The sequence below is a fragment of the Hyperoodon ampullatus genome, assembly GCF_949752795.1.
Source record: "Hyperoodon ampullatus genome assembly, chromosome: 15".
Lineage (NCBI taxonomy): Eukaryota > Metazoa > Chordata > Mammalia > Artiodactyla > Ziphiidae > Hyperoodon > Hyperoodon ampullatus.
The window spans coordinates 15,097,520-15,120,567 of record NC_136928.1 but is presented as its reverse complement, the minus strand read 5'-3'; the positions used below and the strand labels follow the sequence as shown (position 1 = coordinate 15,120,567).

The following is a 23,048-nucleotide window of genomic DNA, read 5'->3' as shown; positions in this document are numbered from 1 at the left end:
AACTTTGTTGGGCAAGAGAATGATGTGATTATGTTGGGGAAGAAAATCCTTATCCTTTTCTGTTTGAAGGTCTTTGTGGGTAAAATGATACGGTGTTCGGATTTGCTTTGAAATTCTCTGGAAGGAAAAAGGCGGAGGGGGGCTGGGGGTGATGAGTGCAGGCATCATTCACGTTCACAGAGACGGGCATGGAGGTAGTTCTCAACCTCTCTTCTTTCAGGAGTGTTGAAAACGCCCGTGGTAACAAGTTAAATGACAAGAGAGGGCCAGCGGGCCTGAGCAGCAGCTCAGCGTGGGAAGGTCTTGTCCTGTGGCAGAGGAGACCCTCTTCTGGTCTTGGTTCTTCTAAGCCCCGAGTGTCTGCTCAGTCCCGGGATGTGGGTTAAGTCCTCCTGGTTCACTTGTCTAAAGGATGCATGCCCTGCGAGCGTGAGAGCCTCTTCTCCTGGGAAGGCTCCGAGAGGCCACAGGGCTCCCAAGGGAAAAGGTGCCCCCAGGTCGTGGAGCCAATGGTCTGGCTCCAGAGCCTAGGCTCCGACCCATGCCTGCCAGCCGGCGTGTCCCGGCCACGCGTCCCTGCAGTGCCCCAAGCCCTCGTGAGTTATGGCCCCGCTTCTCTCCCCAGCTGTCCTCGCTCAGCCATCTCCTGAGCCTCATGAGGCCATCAAACCTGGAGCAGTACCTGGGCCCTGAGACCATGCCGCCCGGCCAGGAGCAGCAGCCAAAGGCCAGTGCCCAGCTGGACCACAAGGTGAGCACCCAGCCCCTGCCCACCTCTGCCAAGGCACCACCCCAGGGTAGCAGGGAAGGCTGGGCTGTCCACAAGGCACAGCCTGGGGGCCTTAAGGCTGCCAGTCCCAAAAGCCCGGGGCCTCGGGGCAGGGCCCAGCCAGCTACTTCCGCCCATCTCCACAGAGCCTGTGCCCCTCATGGAGGCACAGTGGGCACAGGCGTGCAGGCTTGTGAGTTTCGCTGTGGCCTTTGCAGCCTGGCGTGGCTTTGTCAGCCGCGTTAGAGAGGACGCAGGAGCTGAAGTGCTGGCGAGGGGAGTGGGGTGGGAAGGGAGTGGCCTAAGGGAGAAGCACAGGGAATGTTCAGATGCAAGAGGCCCCATGTTGCCTGCGAGTGGGGCTGGGACCAGCTCCCTGTTCCTATTTCCTGTTTCCTGTGGCCCTCACTGAGGCTGAGTCCTTGGCCTTCCCCCAGTTCTTCCTAATTGACTTTCCAGACATCGCCCAGCTTTCCCAAAAGCCATGCTTTGGCGGGAGTCAGGGGCAACAGGGTGCCCGAGAACCTACCGGTTGTGGGGCTTGGAATGGTCAGGCCTGTGGCCCCTGGGGTGAATGTCAAGCAGGGGTGGCGGCGTAGGGGCTTCAGCCTGGGAGTCCCAAGCCTGGCTCCCTGGGGAGTTGGGGGATAGAGCTCAGTGAGCTCCCCCATCCCTGGGGACTCCGGGATGAAGGATGCAGATAGGCATCTTGCTAATTTAGGAAGGCGTAGTTCCAAAAAGCTCACCCAGGGGTTGGGTGTTGACATCCAGAAGGCCAGCCTTTGGGCATCATTCTGCAAATCAGATAAGTGAATTAATTACTGAATGAATACAAATGAACTGTTAAGAAGATGTGATAACCCCCAGGTGTACGCTGTCCCAGGGCCCTGTTCCCCTTTGCCGGCTATTTCTCGTGAAACTGGAGCTCCTTATGGAGGCTAAGTCTGGGTTTTCTGGGGACTCTGGAACAGAGGTGGGGTCAGCCCCTGGGGGTGGTCTGTCTGAGCAGGACACAGGTGGGCAGGCCCCAGGTCTGGGCTGGGGGAAGGGAAAAAGAGAGAAGAAGACGGGGAGGGGCGAGAGAGACAAGAGGAGGCCTGTGTCTGGTCTGGCCAAGGAAGAGCTGCCCTCCGGGCCCCTGGGGCCACCTCTGGACCTCGCCTCACAGTCTGGTAGCAGATGTGCCTTCAACAGCCTGGGAAGAGAGGGGAGTAAGCGGGCTGAGGGTATCCTTGTATATTTGAGGACTGTTCTCATGCATGTAAAGGAGGCTGTGAAGTGTCAACCCCAGTCGGCTGCATGTTGGCAATGACCCATTTGGCCTGGGAACACGAGGGGCCGGCGTGTCTTGGCCGGGTGCTGGTCCAGGGCAGCAAAAGAGGCAAGTGAGGCCCAGACAGCTCTTAGATGCCTTTGCTGCAGCTGGAGCCCACTGGGATTGATCCCGGTCTGAGGTAGCCAAGAGCAGAGAAGGGACGTGGAGGGGTGGGGCTGGTGCTGGCGCACGGGCAGCAGTCTGCACAGTGAAGTGGAGAAGTGGAGCATCCTATCCCCCTGGGCCGGGTACTCTCCAGACCGGGAGGGGCCGGGTGGGGCAGACGACTGGACTCCCGAAGCCCCAGCCCCACTCCCCCCTGAGCCCACTGACTCCTCATTAGGGCCCAGGCGTGTTTCATCTTCAAAGATGATCGGGCTACTCACCAGCCAAAAAAGAGCAGCGGCGTCATCTACCCTGTTTTACAGGGAGTGGTGGTCTGGGCTGGCCGAGCCTTTTATCCCTAGAGCTCGAAGTCTTTGCCTTCTTTCTGCTTGGGGTTCCCTAGAGCTCGAAGTCTTTGCCTTCTTTCTGCTTGGGGTGCAGCGGGGAAATTAAGGCCGGAGTGAGGTTGGCCTGAGACGACCCAGCCTGCAGGAAATGGGGACAGGCCCTTCCCAGCGTTTGGAGCAGCCCTGCTGGGCCCGGCCCCCGGGCCCCTCACTCCTGTCTGGGAGATTTCCTGCCAGGACTGCTGGGTCGCAGCCCTCCTCCAGCTCTGCAGATAAACACTTCTGCCAGCCTCTGCTCCCCGCCCCCACTCCTGTCTCGGCCTGGGGCCTTGGCCCAGGCTCCTCCTTCCCCCGGGAAGCTCCCAGCCTTCTTCTCCTGGTCCTGCCTTCCCCGGAGGCTGGGTGCTCCCTGCCCAGGGTGTGACTCTCTCTCCTCACTGATCCCATGGCTTTGCAGTTGTCCATTGACTTGTCTGTCTCCCCAGCTAGACTGTGGGCACAGCTGGTGTCTCAGCATCGCGTGCCGTGTTGGGTGCTAGATGGTTGAATGAGGGCACGAATGAATGAATGCAGTTGTCATTCTCCCGCTCTGAACTCTCTCCTTCCACCCCATTCTGGCCCTCCCACCCCTCTGCTGGAAAGCACCCTCCCTCTGCACGCCCCCCACGCTCAGACCAACCTCTGTGTAAAGGCCCCCTTGTCTCTTAATGTCCTTGTTTCATTAAGGCTGCAAGGGTTGATGGCCTGGGCTTCTCCTGTTGGAGGCCCTTGACTTCAGACCTGTCACCTGCTTATGAGAGAACCAATCACAGCCGTTGTTTGTAATTCTAAGCTAGTGAGATTCCTGCCTGAGAAAGCTAACCATCAGGTTCAACAAAAGAAGCAACTTGCTCCTTCTGCAACACTGCAGGGGGTGGGGGTGGGATGGGAGGCGGGAGGGGGCTGGGGCGGGCGGGTTCTGTCCCAGCTCAAGAGTCACAAAGTGTCCCAGCAAATCAGGGCAGAGCTTGTGTGGAAAATAGGAATCCTGCTTCTGAACGGGATGATGAGAGTACTTTGAGCATTTTAAGGTGCTTTTGGCTAAAGAAGTTGCTCAGCCCCTGGGTGAGTTATGGCAGCCCTGTGCTTGCCTGGTTTGAGAGGGGTTCTCCCAGAGGAGAAGGAGCATCGAGATGAGAGTGACGCCTGGGGGTCCGGGGCTGCCCCGCGAGGAGCTTGTGCCCCGCGTGTTTGAGAGAGGTGGGAGAGGATGTCTTAATGCAGGCTTGTACTCTGAGAGTTGGCCTCCAGGTGCTTCCCTCTGGCCCATGGGTACCAGTTCTGCAAGAGGCCAGCTCCTTCCCAGGCCTGTGTGTGTGTGTGTGTGTGTGTGGCCGTCCTTTCCGCCTCTGTGCAAACATCTTGTAACTGGCCTCTGTTTTCCACTGTCTCCTCAAAGCGACGAGCTCAGCCGTGCAGCCCAGAACCAGGGGTTTCCTGGGGGCTTTCTGTTTTCTTTTAGCTGACTTGCCTAAACCGTATTTGTCCAGACTTAACTCATTTTTATCGCGATGACTGACGCTGTGGTCTTGTTAAACCTCCGCCGCGTGTGACGTTCCTGTTGACCACACTTCCCTGACCTTCCTGACTTCTCCCTGGCCTGCCTTCTGCCACGTGGATGCTACAGTGAAGGAATTTTGGGATCTGTATTTCCCCTAGGGATTTGGGAAGGTCTGTCGAACCAGGATCTTTATGGTAGGGTGGAACTTTTCCCCCAGTTTGGTTAAATTTGGGAACTTTGAGGAAGTTAACCATCTCTCATTGTGTGGAAAGAAAACTAAGGCCACGGAGGGGGATGTCCCAGCATTGGGGCTGCACTGAGGCACCAGCCGGTTCTGTCTCCTCCTCTGCCCCTTGGGCACACCCTCCTCAGAGCCCCACAGTGCCCTCACGGGACAGACAGCCTGGGACCCACGTTCTGGGTTCTACATCTGTGATGGGCCCTGTCCCCCCAGGGCCCAGCCGCAAGAGGCCACCCCACCCAGACTGAGCCTGGCAGCTGCAAGGGGCTCCCATCGGCTTCCTCACCACGTGCACGCCTCCCCACGCACATGGCCCGTGCTCCCGTCTCTGTGCCCGTGAGGCTTCTTTATAGGAGAAGTGCGTGTGTGAACAGGGAAGGGGCGGGGTGTGCTCTGGGCTTGGCTGATGCTGGGGTGAACCCCGCCCTGCCTCACAGATTCCTCTGAACTGCACATCTTCTGCAGAGGGCACGGGACTGCCACGCATGTGTGTGTGTGCACGTGTCTTGTGCGTGCCTGTTGTGTGCATCTCCTGTATATCTTTATGGTGTGCCCATGTGTTAACAGAGTTGACAAACAAGTTTTACTGCTTTTACTCCTGCGCTGGCCTGTCCCTGTGTCGGGTGACCCTGCCAAGAGCCGCCTTACGTGACTGGGTGGAGTTCGTTGGGGAGTTCGGGGCTGCCCTCTGGCTCTCTGCACCCGCCTCTGCACCCTGCACTCTCCCGCTGGCACTCGACACCAACGGGGACGTGGACTCCCTCAGGCTTGGCTGGGGCACAGGCTCCTGGCCCTCGTGTCACCTGGAAGGACAGGTGGAGCAGGAAGCCCTCGCTCTCCCTCCACTCTCCGCCTTCTCCCCTGAACTGCCGGCCCCTTGCCCTGCACCCTAGGGAGAGCCACACCCACAGGGCTGGGGACCTTGGTCAGGCTAAGATTAGGAGGACTGGTTTTGAAGAATGGACAGTGGCTATTCAGGACCCCTGAGTTCCTCCTCTGGCTGCTCTGTGTTGGGTCCCTCCTCTCTTCCTCCAAAATGAGGAACAGCTGACATCTTTGGAAATAAACTTCGAAGAGGTGACCTCTGGGGAGGTGACCTCTGGGTAGCTGACCCTAAAGGGAGATCCGTGCCCCAGAGACACATCACAGCCACCTGAGTGGCCACTGAGCCCCTTCACAGTGGGTACCTCTGAGCGTCTGAAGGCACATGAGGCCGGGGGCCCAGGCCAGCTTTGATTGACTCCCGGGAATTCTGGCTGCTTTGCAGGTGTACGAGCAGGGCTTAAAGTGACGTTGTCGAGCTGGGGAGGAGAGGCTTAGACTCTGCAGGCAGCTGTTGTTGAAGCCCAGCCAGCCCGAGTCCTCGGCAGCTCTGGCCTGCTCTCTGCCCCGCCCCACCCCAGGCTCAGTCCTCCTAAGGACCCTTCAGGGGTCCCTCCCGTAGGCACCGTCCTTACCCCGTGCGGGGGACTCCACTGCTTCTGCCCCAGCACCCCCCTGCCTCTGTCTCTCCATCCTTCAGGTCCTCCTGGACAACTCTGCGATCGTCTTTCTCCCGTTCTTTCGTAGGAATGAGCGAACCTGAGTGCCTGTCACATCATATTCAAACCCCCGCATCCAAGGCCTGTGTCAGCTGGCCTACTTCATCCATGCGGTTTTTCTCCTGTGCATCAAACCACTCCATTTGATTCCAAGCAGTGGGTGTCTTTCCCAGAAACCCTCCATTCTCAGGCCCGTGTCTTTGCCCTGCTGGTCCTCCTTCCTGGCGATGCCTGGCCTGTCTCTCCTATCCTTGGATTCCGGTGGTCATTACAGTCTGTTCACTCAGCCAGTGGCTTGTCCACACATTGCTTCACACACCTGAACAGAGTCGCCTTTGAGGGTTGGGTCCAGGGTCTATCTCAACCACATGCTCCCATTAAAATGCCTGCCCTGAGCAGGTACAGTCTGGTGAGGGACCTTCTCCCCGCCCCCCTGCACCCAGCCCCGCCCACCAGCCTCAGGAGTGTGGGCTGGGGAGCATTGCCCGCTTGCGGGGTCTTAGTTTCCCCACCAGGGATCGAACCCAGGCGCCAGCAGTAGGGCCGAGTCCCAACCACTGGACCACCAGGGAGTTCAGCAGTGCCTTCCAAGAGCCCGGTGCAAGCAGCTTGGGCTCAGCTCCCACTGTCAGCACCTGAGCGGGGAGCGGGAAGGGTGTGTGAGGCCCCTCCCTAGCTGTCCTCAGCCTGGAGGGGCAGTTGCCAGGCAGACCACGGCCCCCTCAACTGCTCTTCTGCTCACCGCCTGTCCTGTCCCTTCTCACCCCGTCTTTGCCAGGACCCTGTAGTGACAGAAACACCAACACACGTCCCAAGAGGTCCTGGGACAGCTCATCAGGCTCAGCTGGACCAGGGCTGAGCAGTGTCGTGAAACGTCAGTGTTGCTCTCTGCATCTCTAGGCTCTGCCTCTTGGTGCGTTCCCAGGCAGCTTTCCCGCTGCTTCGGAGACACCCCGGGCTTATTTCCTTCCCTCTGCAACCCTAGCCAGGGGGAAAGAAAGAGCTTCTGTCCTGGATCCTAACAGAGTCCCAAAGTTGAGTCTCATTGGCCTGGCTTGGGTCATGTGCTCACCTCTAAGCTAATCACATAGCCAGGCATGAAGTGAGTGGCCAGCCCAGGTCACACATCTTTGCCTGGAGTCCGGGCTGAAGTCCCCACTGTGTGGCACCTTGGCCTGGGTGTAGGGGACGGGAGGCTGGGACTCGACAAAGGAGGGAGCAGGATCCTGGGCACCAGGAAGCCTTAGTGTCCATGGCATCCCTCTGGTCTTCAGCCGTGGGCCGAGGCCTTGTTCTCTAACACCCATGGGACGTATTAGGAGGGCAGTGCTTCCCAGGCGCTGGCCATGCCAACACGCCAGGAGACAATACAGAGAGTGAGAAAGATAAGAAAGAGAAGGGAGGAAGCCACTGCTTTTGAGGAAACGGCTTTTGAGGAAGCCACCGCTCCTTGGGGCCCCTCCAGCCCCTGCCAACACCCTGGCTGGTTTCAGGGGCTCCCTCCAGAGCTGGAATCTGCGTGCTGATGCACACGTGCACACCCAGGCGTAGATTCTCAAACACAGGCACCAAGAATGTCATCCCTCTCTGGGCAGCAGGCAGAGCTGGGTTTCCGTTCCAGATCCCCCTGGGGTCAGGGTCTCTAGTCCCAGCTGGAGGAGCAGGATGGGCCAGCCAATCCCCGCCTGTCAAATCCCCCCCCGCACCGCCCCCCCCCCCCGCCATGGCCAGCAGGAAGCCAGAAAGGAAGGGTGGGCTGGGTGGGAGCACTCCAGCAGGGGTTTGCCTGTAGCCCCTGGTTCCTCCCACCCACAGACATAGGAGGGGGGCAAATGCGCTGAGATAACCCCCTGCAGCAGGTCCGCAGGAACAAAAAGCCCTCAGCCTTCCTGCTTTTGTCTCAAGTGCATCTCTTCCCCACCTGGCCCCGCTGTGCCACGGCCTCCTAGTTCCCTCCCCATCCTCACTGCCAAGAGCAGGGGCCAGGGCTGCTCAAGGTCCAGCTCCAAGTTCAGGATAGAGCTTAAAAAAAGAATACCTCGGTCCCTTTCAAGTGAGTTCAGGGTCTCAGGTCTCTGAACCCACCTCCTCTGGGCAGCTAGAAGAGCAGGTGAGGGGCTCATCTTCTGAGATACCTGGGGAGGGGGACCCATGCGGGGCCCCGAGGTCCTCTAGCAGCCTCAGCAGAGACATCCCATCTCTCCGCCCCGCTGGGGCCTTGAGACAAACTTTCTAGGCAGTGGCCATTCCCAGCTGCTGAGCCGGAAGTCCTGGTCCTGTCCAGATGCTGCCACCCTGTCTCCCGTCAGCCTGCTCCATGTCTAGGGCTCCACCCACCCCCACGCCTAAACAGGCACTTTCATTTACAGAACTGAGTGTCTGGCCTTGCAAGCCCCCGGGGCGAGTCTGGCAAGTCCTGCCTGTGACGTCTGTTCTCTGGCCTCTGTGCCCTGCGCTTCCAGGGACCTGGGCTAGGAAGAGGTGCCGTGTCACCATGTCATTTCCTAGTGATGGGTCATGCGTCCTTGTCATTTCCTTCTCTCTAGGACTTATGATAGATGACCTGGTCAGAGTCACTTCCATACTCAGCTTTCCTGTGGGCACAGCCCTCTGCTTGCTGCTTTGGTGCTTGCCCAAGCCAAGGTCAGAGAGTGTAACCTTGGAGCAGGAACAGCCTGGACAAGGGGAATAAATCTTGCACTTGTGGGGCAGAGGAAGTTAGGAAGAAACAGCACCCTAGAGATGGTGGCAGGTGTCACACTCCAGGACAGGGCCCGACGGGGTTCCCCTAGAAAAACGCATCCCCTCTCATCCTGAGCCCCGGTGGACACACTAGCCAGATGAGCTTCAGTCTGTCACCAGTCTGAGGCTCTTGGCCTGGGGCCTACAAGTAGCCCTACCTTAGGATTACTCACGACTGACTATTTTTGTTGTTATTTGCCCAGCCGGTGTGTGATGGAGTACCTAGACCATGCCCTGGGGCTCAGGCCTGCTGCCCCGACTCTCCTCCCCAGGGGGGAGCCTCAGCCTCTCCCTGTCCTGCCTCTAGCAGGCCCTTGGGCCCTGGCTGTGCAATGCAGAAGGGCCTTGATCTCTCTCCAGGGTTAAATCCCCTTTAGGGAGCACGAGCGCACGCACACACACACGCACAGCTTGTTCAGCTTAAGGGAGCACGTACAGACATTTGCATCAGGCCTAACACTTCGTGGAGATGGCCATGCAGTCAGGGGACCTCTCCAGGCTCAGCTTCCACATCTACTGAAAGTGAAGGTCAGCAGGGCCTCTGTGGGAACCCGCTGGGTCAGGGCACTGTGCAGTAGTGCTATAGGGTTCAATTTGATAGAAGGAGAAAGGAAGGAAGGAAGGGAGGGAGGGAGGGAGGAAGGAAGGAAGGAAAAGAATTCATCAGGGCCCAGCTCTAGCCTTGGGTTTGAAATGGCCCAAGGCAGACCAGCACGGCTTCACTCTTTCCCAGACTTCATTGGTTCTAGAACTGACCTTCAGCACGTGTGTTTGCAGCGAAGTGTCTCTGAGGGAACAGAACCCCTGAGAAGGCCCACACGTGGCAATGACAGGACCTATGGCAGAATTCTCCTCCTGGACCTCCAGGCCTTCCAAACGCGGCTGAGAGCAGCCCAGCCAGGCTGTGGCTGAATGCAGGTCCCCCAGGACAGCACCCCTCCCAACCCCAGAGCCTGTGAGCCTGGAGAGGTGAGACCAAGGGAGGCTGCTCTGGGGTGCTGGCATCCCGGGCAAGGAACCGGACAGCAGCTGGCCTTGAGGGCCAGCTTGCTGGCGGGAGCCAGCGACATCTGCTGTGTGAGCCCCTGGGCCCCAGCAGCCTGGCTGGAAGGCTGTGTCCTTTGAGTCAGTGTGTCCTCCCCAGCAGGTGTTCCTGGCTCAGCCTTAGTTCTCCCCCCATCAGCCCCCATGCCCCACAGCAGCTGCCCCAGAGCCTGGCTGGACCTGCTCCCCCAGGACCCTCCAGCCAAGAGCAAGATCTGCCATCCCCCGCCTTCCTTGCACCCCTTCTGCTCCCCACCGGGCTGGCAGCCTCCAGGGAGGGGGCTGGGTTTGAAGGGTTGCCTCGGGTGAGCCTGCACTCTTGGTCAGACCTGAGGTGGGAGAAACTATGATGTTCCTGCCAGAGCGAGTGGCTTCCTGGGAGATCCTCTCCCTCCCCCTCTCTGCCCTTTCTTAGCGTAAATAACCCACAGCCAGCTCCCTTGGCATTAGCTAGAGGGGAATTTTTCTAAAGGATGACGTTCCTGGGAACCGTCCACCCTTTTTCCCTTTCGTCTCATGACGAAAGCTCTGTACACCAAGACTTGGCTGGCGGTTCCCGGGTCAGAACTAGCTGGACCAGAAAAGGAGACACTGGCCTTCCCCTCCCCCGGCCCCTTCGCGGGTGACAAGCCCAGTGGGCTGTCCGTTATCTCTCTGCCTTGTCATCCTTCCCCAGGGAGAGGACGGGGCCCGCCTCCAGGCTCTAGAGCCAGGAGGGAGGCATCCTGCACAGAACTTCTCAGAAAAGTCTGCCTGCCAGACTCCAGGGAGAGACCCGGAAGATGGAGCTGCAGGCCCCGCTGGCAGCAGCGGGAGGGGACCGTCCTTTCCTGTCGGCATTGGGTTCGGGCACGTCCCATGCCTCAGCCTCTGCCTCTCCCCAAGTCGTTGGCTGAGGTTTCCTGGCCCCGTTTCCCTTGGGGGCTTCCCAGCCTCCACTCACGCCCCAGTCGGGAGGTGCTGGGTGGCCTGAGCTGGGGAACACCCGTTCTACACACAAGGTGCCCAAGCTTGGATGGATATAGCCCCCACTCAAGGTGTGCCCCTGCACTGCTCAGTAACCCTGAAGCCACCCGGCACCCTCCCCTATGCCCAAACATACCCCCGCCCGCCCGTAGGGACTTGGAAGGGGCCTCAGACAGGAGGAAGGGCCACCTTGCACTGGCCCCGCCGATGCCTGGCCTCTGCCCAGCCTCCCTTTCCAGTATCTTGAAAGAGAAGACGGAGCCCCACGTTTCTGTGGTGCCAGCAGGACAGGAACGGGCTTGCTGAGTTCAGGAACTGGTCACAGCACAACCGGAGCAGGAAACGCAGCTCTCGCACCTGGCTGTTGGCTGAGCGGCCTACCCTGTCTCCCGCCCGGCCCTGCCGGGCTCCTGGGCTAGCCCCCGCCCTCCCCACCGGAGGAAGTTTCCAGAGGACGGAGACCCGGGTTCAGCCTCCCCCAGCCTGCTAGAGCCCCGGTTTCTGCTCATGGTTTGCTTCTCTGACCTTCACAGAAACAGGGCCTGGGAGAGGAGGGTTGAGGTGCAGGAGAAGCCTGGCGTGTCCCCGGCGCCACGGTCTGTCCCTTTGTCTGGACGAGAGCGGAAGGACCCTCTCTCACCTCTCCTCATCCTCTCAGGGCAGAGACCGCGGGGAGGAATGGTCTGGGCGACTCTGCTGATAACGAAGCCCTTTGCCCCAAAGCGGGGAGAATGCTCCCAGTCCTCCTTCCAGGTAGTGGGCACGGTTCCCCCGTACCCGCACCCGCCCTTTGGACGATCGGCTTATACAATGTGGTTAACAGGGCTCTTCTTCAGAACTACCTCTTCCTTCTTGCTATTCTCGTGACACCCCCCCGCAGCCCCCGCAAAAAAAAAAACAAAAAAAACCCGTATTCAGACTAGTTTTCCTGGGATTTTCCCTCCCGATTCAATTATGGGAATCGGCGTTAAGAATGAAGTTGTGAAACCTGTACAGACGTAGCCGCTGTTTTCTCTCAGTAAATCCCCACTGCACAGGCGTTCCTCCAGGGCACTCCTCAGATCCCAGGCCCACCCTCACCACGGCCCCCTCCCAGGAAGATACATTCTTCAGGGGAGGGGGGATCAGGGGGCTGGGGGCCTGGCCAGGGCCTCCACCTGAGCCCGCGGCCCAGCGCCTCCGCGCCCCCTTGGGTTGGGGGAATGTTTACAGGTGAAAGGTCCTTCTCTCCCGTCTGCCACAGCCCTCCCGGGCTTTCACACCCACCCCGCAGGCAGGCCCGCCTCCCGGCCGCCAACCAACGGCTCCGTCGCCCTTGGATATTTTCTTTGGCTTCTGCCACCTGTCACCATCAGCTCGCTCAATGCGCCTCTCGAAGAGGGTGCTTCCCAAGGTCACGTCCCTCTCCCCTGCCCCGCACCTACCCCGGACCCACCTGGGCTCAGTCGTTTATCATTGACATTGTCTGGTTTAAAATTAATTTAAATTTTTTGCATTATATTCTGATTATATGAGTAAAGCACACACATTGTAAAGAAATAATCTTAAAGAGAGAAAAAAAAAGATGAAGGAGGAAGTGTAATCCTTCTGAGAGCCGCGTTTTCACTTCGGTGGATTCCTTCCCAGCGGATTCTATCCCCTGCTTCCCCCAAGTGCCCCCCGTCTGTCCTCCACAACCCAGGCTCCCACCTCCAGAGCAGCGTTGAGTGGCCTCCACTGTCTGGTCTCTCTGCTGCCAGCCCAGTCCCCAGGGTGTCCCTCTCCCCCCGCTCCAGCCCAGCTCGTGCCCCAGCGGCGGTCAGTCCCCCAGCGAGCCCTGCCTCTGCTGCTTGCATCAGCCCGGGATCTGTCTGGTGCTGTAATCTTGGCTGTGCCCCACCTGCACAGGGCCACCTTCACCTCAAATCCTACGGCTCCTTTGAGACCTGGTTTAGTCACTTCCTCCCTGAAGCCCTCTCAGCTGCACACCACCACTGCTCCCCCCTCCCCAGAAAAGCCAGAAGGACCCTTTGTCCTCCTGGTCCACGGGAAAGCTGAGGTTCAGTATTCAGTGTCAGTAACCAAATGATTGCCTTCCTGAAGCATCTTTTCCCCTCTGACGTCTGAGTGTGTGTGGCTGTGTCTTAGTCAAGGTACGCTGTCTAGCGCACAGGCTTGAGCCTGCTTTAGGGGGTTGGGATGGCGGGAAAGAGCCGTTTGCCATGACTGCAGAGTTCAGGAGTTCCAAATGCCGTGTCCTCCTGAGGGCAAGGCCAGGCTGGGGAGGGGGGACCCAGCAGGTGGACCCTGCTCACGGAGGCTGGATCTTCCCCAGCCCCGGGGCAGCGCCGCCTGGAGGCACACCCAGTGGTCCCCCTGCTTTTCCCCACTGCCAGGTGCCATGCCACCCAACCCGGCCAGCCTGTGGGATCAGCCACCTGCGGGCCTCAGCTGCTGTGCTGAAGAACAGGCTGGGTCCTGGGCAGGGCAGGTGCCGCTGGAGGAGGGGGGCCGGTGGCCTGTGGCCTCAGGAGTTTGCATGTGGTGTTTGAGCTGGAGAAGACTACACTCCAGAGTGTCTGCTGCCCTCAAAAACCGTTCCAGCGTCTGCCCTAAGGAGGCTGCTGGGTCTGTGCAAAGAGGCTGTGACCGTTTCTGGGGCACCACCAGGTGCTCTAAAGGGGGAGGATGATAAGGGCAGGGGACGTGGGGGGACGGGAGCCTTGGCTGGCTCTGAGCTCCAGCCCCATTATCACCAAGCTGGAGCCCTGCCGGCCGTCTCTAGAGCCTGCCTCTCCCCTCCCAGCTCAGCCTCAGGGCTGGTTATCTGCCGCAGGCGTGACGGTGGGGTGCTTCCTGCCACCCTTCCTATCTTAGGAGGAGTCTGACGGGGGCAGAGCAGCAGGCACCTCTGAGGGGGGAGGGGTGTGCCCCCTGCGTGCCAGGAGCAGGCTGTCTTCACAGCAGGAGCCTCGCCTGCCTTTGGGCTGGGTGCTCCCCGTACTTCGTTTTCTCTGCCCAGCAGGTGAATGTCTCGTAAATGAATGGGCACCCACAGAGTCCAAGGGCGCCCCGGGATCTAACTTAGCCTCTGATCACACAGAATCGGCCTTCGTCCTGTTTGCACCCCTTGGTGTCCAGGGGGCAAGAGCGAGGGTGTGAGTCGGTGGGTCAGGTGGGCAAACGCTCGACCAGACCTCCTGCCCTTTGCTCCCCTCGCCTTGCCAGCCTCGTCCGGTCAGCACGGTGGGAGTGTCTGGACTGAGCTGCACATCTCTCTTTGCAGGCGTGTCCCCCCGGGCTGAGCTGGGCACCCATGGGGGACCCGTGTACGCATATAGTGGACAGTGGCTTCTGGCCACAGTGCGCACAGGCGTGGGTGCCACAGCAGAGCAGAGACCTCGGGGGCCACAGACAGCAGGCAGAGCTCAGAGCGGACAGGCCCCTCTCGTCCACGGGCTTTCTCCTCCGGAGCCCCAGGATGGGGCTGGGTGACAGTGTGGCTTTTGGATGGCAGAGAGTTCTTCTTTTCCTGAGGGGGGCGAGCGCGGTCATTCCTCAGGCGCAGGGCTCGGAGTGAGCGGGGCCCTCCTTGAGGACACCTCCCCACTCACTGTCTCAGGAAGCCCAGGGCTCGGCCGGAGCTGCACTCAGGGAAGCCTGTCTCTCCCCAGGTCTGCTACCTGTGCCACAGCCTCCTGACGCTGGCTGGGCTGGTGGTCAGCTGCCAGGACATTACTCCAGACCAATGGGTGAGTCTCCCAAGAGGCTGGGCTGGGGCCACTGGGGGAGGAGCCCAGCCCGCTGCCAGGAACTGGAAAGAGTGGGAGGCTGAGAAAGAAGCAGGCCTGGGGGAGCCGGCCTCGTCCTCCCAGCGTCCCACCAGGCCTTCCCAAGGGATACTGACCCGCGCCCCCGGTTACCCCGTGCCTCCCCTCCCTTTCCTGCCTGACTTCTGAGCAGTCACTCAGACCCGTCCTCCTCTTTCTCCGATTTTGTGCTCCCCTCCCCGACTGTGGCTGCTGGGCCTGTGCCTCCCTCGCCGCACCCCGCCCCACGGCCTCTGCAGGGAGAGCTGCAGCTGCTGTGCATGCAGTTGGACCGCCACATCAGCACCCACATCCGGGAGAACCCCCAGGCCATGCACCGGACCAAACTCAAGGACCTGGCTGCCCAGACCTACATCCGCTGGCAGGAGCTGCTGGCCCACTGCCAGCCCCAGGTGGTGCCCACACCAGCCCCCCGGGCTTGGGAGGGGAGGGAAGTGGTCAGGCGGCTGACCGGAGCCTTCAGTATGTCCGCCCCCTCTGCAGCTGCCGGGTTCCTGGCTGGAAGATGGGGGCAGAGGGCAGCGCGGGGAGACGTGTCCTCGGTGGGCCATCGCCATTCTTATCGAGAGCCAGAGGCCCCGTGTGGGAGGGCGGTGAGGGAGGCACGGCGCAGGCGACTCCTGGGTGAAGAAGGCAAAGAAAAACTTCACCCCGGAGAGGGAAGAGCCTGGGCCACAGGGCCAGTCTGTCGTGAGCCGTGCCAGGAAGGGGCAGCAGAGGCACCAGCCGTCCACCCTCTGCCCAGTTGTCCTGTGGGCCTGAGGCTGGCCTCCCACTCTGCCGGGGGGAACGCGCCCGGGCTGCCTTGGTCCCTCCAGGTTTTGTAGCAGCAGCGCTCACGCTCCTGACTCCCTCAGACTCCCTGGGTAATAAATATTCATAGCTAATGTTTATTGAATAAAGACCCTCTTCTACATGAATCCACGTAACCTCCATGAGGCAGGTATTGTTATGATCCCATTTTACAGATGAGCAAGGTAGCCAGAGTCACTGAGAGGTTAAATAGCTTGCCCCATCATGCAGGCCGGGGCGTGCAGATATCAGACCCAGGGCACAGAACCAGCCTGACTCGCCAGCCTGCACCCTTACGCACGGTCCAACCCCTGCTCTGGCAGTCTCCCTTCTGGCCTCTGTCCGTTCCTCCAACAAGCAGCCCTCCCGCCCCTCCGCCCCCAGCCCTGGATGCAGATGAGCTGGGTCTCGTAAAAAACTCTTTCTCCAACCCCCGCCCCAATGCTCCCGGGCTCCCAACTTGCCTTTCCTCTGACTCACCTCTGCTTGTCCTTCCCCCGTAACCTCTGACTTGGGGCTGACACATCAGCCACAGGCTGTGGCTTGGGTCTCAGATTTCACAAGTCTCTGAGAAAGCTGGAGAGCAGATCTCACCCTCAACCCCTAAGGAACTAGATTACACTGGTCTCTGGTGAGAAGCAGTGTGTTTGTCATGAAAAGAAGGAAAAGTGATTCGTGGCCTGGCCGAGCCAGAGGGCAGGTCCCACCTTCCTCTCACAGTGCCCTGGGCCTGTGAACAGGGAGTAGAGAGAACCAAGGCAGAGCTGTGGTTGAGTGGCCTGTTGACCTGCCATGCCCTCACCTGGACTGGCAGCCCCAGGAGCCTTGTGGCTCAGCACGTGGCACGGAGGAGGCCTTAGTGGAAATTCAAGGGATGCTGGAGCGCCAGGGAGCATCCCATTGGTGGGCCCTACCTGGGCCCAGACCGTCACACCCTGCTTTTCTCTTTGCCACAGACCCAGTACTTCAGGCCCTGGGAAGACATCTAACGGAGCAAGGCGGGGGTGGCCCAGCGCTCCTGGCTCTGGCAGGAAGTGAACAAGGCCCAGCTAACCGGAGGCGTGAAGAATGGAGGCCAGAGGAGGACCAGGCAGTTGAAGCAAGCACCTGCCTCCCCCGCTGCCCTGAGCCCCCTCCGGGCAAGGGTCCTGCCTCTCGCTGCCTGACTCACCTCTCAGCTCTCCTTCCCTTCCCCACCGTCTCCTCTCCCCAAGACCTTTGTCTCCAAAGCTCTGGATTTCCTGGGCCTCCTGGGTCCTCCGGCCACCATCCTCCCCACCCTCCTTCCCATCTCTGTGTGTCCCTAATGTGAGCGTTCCTTGTGCACGCTGAAGTCTCATTTCAGCATCACTGGTTACAAGAGTTCCTTCAGTCCCTTACCGAGGGCCCGTGCTCAGCGTCCAGTTTCCTGACTTCTCGCTTATACTTTGCAGAATTCTCACCCCAGGCAGTCCTGTGCCCCGCCCCACCCCCTGCAGCTGAGGGCTGTTTGTAAACCTTCAGAAAGGAGCAGTCCTGGCTGTGGCCTGAGAGCTGTCAGACACCCAGGCAGCAGGGATGGGGAACATTTGTTTGGACCGGTCTGGGACCACTCCCCACTCCCCGCTGCCACTGGGGAAGATCCACGGAGTGAGATGGTAGCTCAGGGCTGTAACTACACTTAATTCAGTTTATTGTTGAGCTCTGAAATCGGCTCCCAGACTTAGGAGTTGGGCGTGGGGGGTGGTGCCGATAGTTCCCGAGACGTTTTGTTTTCCCGCTGCCTCACCCAAGGTCCGTTCTGTGGGCCCGGATCCCTGCACGGGTGCTGGACGTCTTTGACCTGCTCCCCTTGAGAAGTGAGCGAGCCTTCGGTACCCCCAGGAGATCCTTGGGTATCACTTTCTGTCTCTGCCCACACGTCCAACCCTGAGAATCCATTGCTAGTCCCTGACCCCTCCTGACTCCTTTCTGGGTTGGGATGGGGTTTTGCAGGGGCCACAGGAGGTAGATAGGAGGTAGCAGAGGATGAGCCCTGCCCACTGGGCCTGTGCCCACTCCTCAGCTCAACCCTAGCATCTGCCAGTGGAACTCCACCATGGCTGGTGCTTGTGACTTTCTCTGTTTATTTGTCCCTCTCCTTTGTTCTTTCACACCACGGGGGGTCAGGGTAAGGCAGGTTAAGTAGGAAACTCCCCCAAAATAAAGGACCTTCAGGCAAAGTGCCTCAATGTGCAACCCCAAAGTGTAGCCCATCGCTTCCTGGGCCTGTCTTGGAGGCTCTCGCTGCGTCCCCAGCGTGCTGGGAGCCGAGGCAGATGTATAATTCAGAGGGCACGGGCACACGGCAGAGGGCCGGGTACCACGTCTCCCTGCTTCTCTGCCTTCGCCAGGTGAGAGGTGGAAGAAGCTGTCTGCCAGGGAGGCTTGGAGGCCCCGGCGGCTTGCCTGAGAGTTCTGGTTTCTGTTCCTGGCCACATCACAGGCCCCCTCGGCCAGGGCACCCCTGAGGCCCCAGCGGCATCAGGTAGGCCTGAGATCCTCCGATAGCAGAGCGGAGGCTGTGCCGAGCCACTGCCTTCGCCCTCCCTCAGGGCCGCCCCTGCTCCTCGGCTATTCAGTTTGCTCCGGAAACCTGGAAATCACCTTTCTTCGTTCTCGCGGCCAAGGGCAGAGAGGGAGTAGGGAGGCCTGAGAGTCTGAAGCGGGGAGTTTCCGATTCTCGAAGCTGCTGGGCTCTGAGCAAGGGTTCGAGCTGTCCAGTGTTGCAGGCTCTGGAGCCCTCCTGCCCAGGCCCGGTTCTCGTGCACTGCCCCCTCCGCCCCAGCTCCTGGAGACACTCACCCCCAGGAGAGAAATAGATGCCAAGGAGAGAGGAGGTGTTGGTGACAGCTCAGGCCCTCCAGAGGCCTCCCTGTAACCTGAGCAGAGGTGTGCACTTCGAGGTCACCCAAGGGCGTACGGCGTCCCCCGGGACGTGTAATGGGCCCTCTCTGGAACTGGCTGGGAGCTGACCAGATCTTCTGAAACCAGTCCGGGACCAGTTAGCCAGCCTCCTCGAGGCCAGGAATTCCACAGTGACGCTGGCAACTTCACCACATTCTCTTTCCAGATCCCTAAGCCCCTGGGAAAAGGCTGAGGGATATCCTGGTGGAAGCCACTGGAAAAGCAGCATCCGGGGCTGTGATGACGGATGTTTTCCTGCTTCCTTTGGCGATGGTGGTAGGGAGGGGCTGGAAGGGAAAGGCTTCCCAGGTGGACGGCTTTGATAACTCTCCTTTAGGAGGAAGTGGAGAGAGGAAGTCCTTTTCCTATGTCCCCACTCCCCTCGGTCCCCAGGCCCTCAGAAAGGCCCCTGAAGAGTGGCTGACCCAGGCTTTTTCATTTCCCCCCTGTGGGTTGACAGCAGCTCCTGACTCCCTTGGAAGTTGGCCAGGCAGTGTTGACTACAGAACCCCACTGTGACCCCTCAGCCCCGCCCTCACCCCCCCTCAGAAGGCAGCCTCAGGAGAGCTGGAGTTCACAGGAGGGGCACCGTGGCGCATGACCAAGGTGTGGGAGTGAGGGGGGACTTGCTTTCCAGAGAAGACTCCTGGGTCCATCTCTGGGGGCTGGACTGAGCTGCCAGTGGGTCCTCAGAGAAACTCGGGGGGCATTTAGCACATCTGCCTTTTCTTGGCCACAAGCGGTTGAACAAATGGGGAAAGTAAGAGGGTCTGTCAAGGCCTAAGGCCTGAAAAGCGGATACCTTCCATAGGATATGAGAGGCCCTGAGGAGGCTTGATATACCATACACAAGCCTTTTCTTTTTTTCCCGGTATTAGTAACTTTTTTTCTTCTTAATTTAAGATCCAGGAATTCTCATTTTTGACCAGTTGTGCTTTTATTTTAAAGTATGAATCATGAGCAAGTAGTCATGCAGGAAACTTTATCCTCTGCCCACCCACCCACGGAAAAGTCCAGCGCCGGAAAGGAACAGAATGCAGCAGAAAATGAGCGAAGGTGGAAAGGGGGAGCAGGCAAGCTGCAGCCTTATCTTTGAGGAGCGTTTGGGAGGGAAGGGCTCCGGAGTCTGTTAGCAGGAACAGAGAAGCCGGCCTTGAGGTACAGAAGATGGTCACGGCCAGGGACACCAAACCACCAGCTGAGACTTTCCACTAGGGCTGTCTTGCAGGTGGGGCTAGGAGCTCAGGTCTCAGCCTGGTAACCGTCGCACCTAGAGGTGGGTGGGAGGTGAAGGCGAGGCTTGAAGGTGAGGCGAAACAGCAGGAAATGGAGTGTGTGTGGCCTAAAAGTTATCAGGATACCCTGTGACTTAGTGGAAAGACAGGATCAGGAGTCCTAAGGCCTGATTGAACATTCTGACCTTGCTCATTATCTGTGTGAGTTTGGGCAGGATGCGTAACCTTTCTGAGACTCATTTTATCTATGGAATGGGAGAAACAATACCTACTTTGGAAAGGGTGGTCATGAGGGCAGAGTGAAGGCAAGTTGCAGAGTGTGAAGCACAGAACAAATGTGAGGGGTACCTGCCCCTTGATTTACAGCCACATAAATAGACGCAGGGTCTAACAGGAAGAGGGGGGTCACACATCCTCCTCCCTGTCAGCTGCAGCAAAGCCTTCCCTGCCCACCCCATGCTAATTAACTGGCTTGCCCCCTACCTCCAGCATCTCCAAGGCCACAGCTTTTCTTTCTTTTTTTTTTTTTTCTGGTGGAAAGGAGCTGGGAAATGTGGCTTTGGCCAGCGCAGGAGAAGGGGCCTTTATGTATACCAGCAAAGACCCAATTGTTACTGAATCCAAACTGGGCTGCTTTTCCCAATTATCTCCACGACTCTTCTGGTCTCCACTTTTCTGATGCCAAGTTTTAACCCAGAACAAAAGCTCCCGTAGGGACTGATTTATAATCCAGATCTGCTGACGGGGCCCTAAAGTGTCCTTCCCCTCCAGGACTGCACCGGGCTTAAAGTCACCACCGCAGCCTCAGGGCCTCCAGTCTCTTCACCTCTGCCCTTTGCCCCTAGCCAGGAGGTGGCATCTGTCTCCGGGTCCCGGTGGGCTGGCCTCCCTGGGGTTCCTCTGTCCACCTGCCCAGCTCCGAGAAACCGGCTGGCAAGGAGGACACCCCAGCACCGCCCAGGAGGCCAGGGCTACAAGTTACTTCTAGGAGCGGCTGTGGGCGGAGGCTGGCGGTTCGGAAGATGCCAGTTCTCCTCCAGCGTGGCTCCCCTCAGAACCCTTTCGTCTGAACATCAGGGCTCATGTCACTTGTTATTCAGCTTTCCAGGGGCACCAGGAGTCATTTCCTGAGGGTAGGCTCTGTGCAATCGGAGTCGAGGGTTGTCTTCCCCGGGAGCTGGCCGGGGGGGGGGGGGGCGCTGAGCAGGTCCCTCCGCCTGGAGCGTGAGAAACAAGGGGGAGAAGGTCTCGGGGAGACTTGCGGGGATCTTCCTGGCTGGTGAGGCCCGTTCCAGTCTGATCGCGGGGGTCAGTGGGAGTTGGGGCCAAGAAACGAAGAAGAATTGGGGGCCAACAGACCACTCTGGTCCGTCCCGAAAAGAAGCCTCGGATACTCGCCCAGAGGTGGCCCGCACGCCTTCGTTCCAGTAACCTCAGCGTGGGGATCCCCTTAGCCCCATTCCCGAGCCCGGCCGCCCAGCCTGCGCGGTTGGCCTTGGGGGACACTTCGGAAAGACCGGGTGAGTCCGACTCCCCCGTGCCAGTGCCCGGAGTCCCTCCCCCGCCCCACCTCCCGGCGCGGTGGCGCAGCTCGCGGCTGCAAGGCGCGGGGCGGCAGGGCACGGGGAGGGGCGGGGGTCCGAGCCCCCGGGCGGGGAGCGGGTAGGCGTGCGGGTCGCTGTGGGTCGCAGCCCCCTCCGGGGCGGGCCTTCGCGGCCCGCCCCCGACCTCCGTCGAGCCCCCCCGCCTGACGTCAGGGGGGAGGGGGCGGAGAGCCGCGGCCGCGGCGGAGAAAGAGCCGGCGCCCGCCGCGGTGGCGCGGGGAGCCCGAGCCCAGGGGCGCCGAGCCGAGCCGGGCCGAGGGGCGGTGGCAGAGGGGCAGCGGAGCTGGGCGGGCGGGCGCGCGCGGGCGGCGGCGCGCGGGCAGGGGCGGACCGTGGTCGGAGCCGAACGCGAGGGCGGCGCCCAGGGATTCAAGCCGCGAAGAAGAGGTGAGTGAGGCCGGGGTTGCTTGGGGTCGGAGCCAGGGGGCTCCGGGGTCGCCGCTTTGTCCCCCGACTCGGGTGGGGGACGCCGCACGCGCGAGGGACAGGGTCTGGGGGCTCAGGCAGGGGCGGCGGCGGGGACAGCTGTCCGCCCGAGCGCCTTCCTGCGCCCCCCGCGGGCTGCTTCGCGGGGGCTGGGGAGCGGGGAGAGCGGCGCCCTCCACCACAGGGTCCGGAGGCGCGGACTGGTCAGGGGCAGCGGGGCTTAGGGAGCGGGGGTCCCTCGTGCAGTCCGGTCCGCGGCCGGGATCTTCTCCAGGCCCCCGAACTGCCCCTGGCTCCCCCACCCCCGACGGAAAGTTTGGGGCGGGCTTGGACGGAGGCCGATGTTGTGGGATCGGATTTCCCTGCCGCGGCCCCCCGGCCGCGCGCCCGCTCCGCTGGGGAGGCGGGCTGTCCTGGAAAGCCAGGCTCCTGAGCCGCGCCGCCCAGTCCCCGGCTGGAGTGCTCGCCCTGCAGCCGCGGGGGCGCCGTCCGCGGCCCGCCGCTCGGGGTGGGCAAGGGTGGGGGGCGCGCCGCCGGGAGCCCGCACCCCTCTACACACCCCCACCTCCGGGGCTGCTCCGGGGAGGAGCTGTGCCGGCAGAGCCTTGGAGCGCGCCGCAGGGTCCGGCCCGGGCCTGGGGTAAGGGGCCGAGGGACGGCTGGGGGTGTGTTGGGGGACGGGTGGGGGGGGGGGTGAACCCATCTCCTGCCCCCCCCGCCCTTCCCGCGCTGGGTTACTGGGCCGACAGGGGGCGTCCGCAGGCCGGGCTCCGCCACGCTCCCAGCGCCGCCGCTTTGTTTGCCTTCAAATCCCCGGAGCTGGGGGAGGGGAGAATCCGGGGGCGGGGGGGACCCGGGACGGGGTGTTGGCGGGGACCCTTTGTTTTGGGGTGAGCATAGACCCAGCTTCTTTCTGTGTCTCTGTTCTCGGCATTGGAGGGCTGGAGCAGTGGAAATTAATCCAGATGGCCTGCCCTGGCCGGGGTCCTGGGAGCGCGATCCCTGAGTTGGGAAGGTTCGTCAAGACCCCGGGAGAGCGCAGCAGGCGCCGGCCCTGCTCGGGGCGCCCTCCTCGGTCCAGGAGGAACCCCCCTGGCGCTCCCCACCGGGTCCTCACTTCCCCCCAGCCCCCGCCTGAAAGCGCCGCCAGGAGATCCCTGATGAGACCGGAGCGGGCTCCGTTGTCCCGCCGCCCCTCAGCCCGAGGGCTGGTGTCTCCTAGGATCCTGTGCAAGGAACAGGATGAGGCCCCGGTCATTTCCACGCCCATCCCACCCACTTCCTGCCTTCCTTCTTGGGCAACAAAGGGGCCTCGGGAAGCGGGGCCCCTCCAGCTCCCGGCCCCACTTCAGCCCTGTGATGTGGAACGGGGTTTGGGGCTCTGCCCGGCTATTGTCTGCGCTGGGGGAGGCGAGAGGCTGGGGCCGGGACCCCCGCAGGCCTGATGCACCGAGTCCTCCCTGGGGGTCTTTTCCAACCGCCTGCCCCACCGCATGCTTATCACCCTGCTGAGGGGTTTGCGTCTCAGAATTAGGTCTTGGAGCTGGCTGGAGCCCCAGTAGGGCCAGGTCCTGCCTCCAGAGGTTATTTTAAGAAATCCTTCGAATCTGTCAGGCCTGAGGGGGGGAGGGGGGGTCCCCTTTTTAT

The 23,048-nt window shown here is 60.7% G+C and overlaps 1 protein-coding gene across 1 annotated transcript in view; it reads left to right on the top strand.

Moving 5' to 3' along the window:
* Positions 1 to 16,243, top strand: part of FAM178B (family with sequence similarity 178 member B) — a gene marked incomplete at its 5' end in the record, with an annotated part of 90,297 nt that extends 74,054 nt beyond the window's left edge. The window contains 4 exons of the mRNA XM_079720614.1: positions 626 to 751; positions 14,264 to 14,341; positions 14,659 to 14,811; positions 16,168 to 16,243. Of these exons, the coding sequence (XP_079576740.1) occupies positions 626 to 751; positions 14,264 to 14,341; positions 14,659 to 14,811; positions 16,168 to 16,200 (390 nt within the window). The 3' untranslated portion in view covers positions 16,201 to 16,243. The remainder of the gene's footprint in view (positions 1 to 625; positions 752 to 14,263; positions 14,342 to 14,658; positions 14,812 to 16,167) is intronic.
* Positions 16,244 to 23,048: the final 6,805 nt, after the last annotated feature.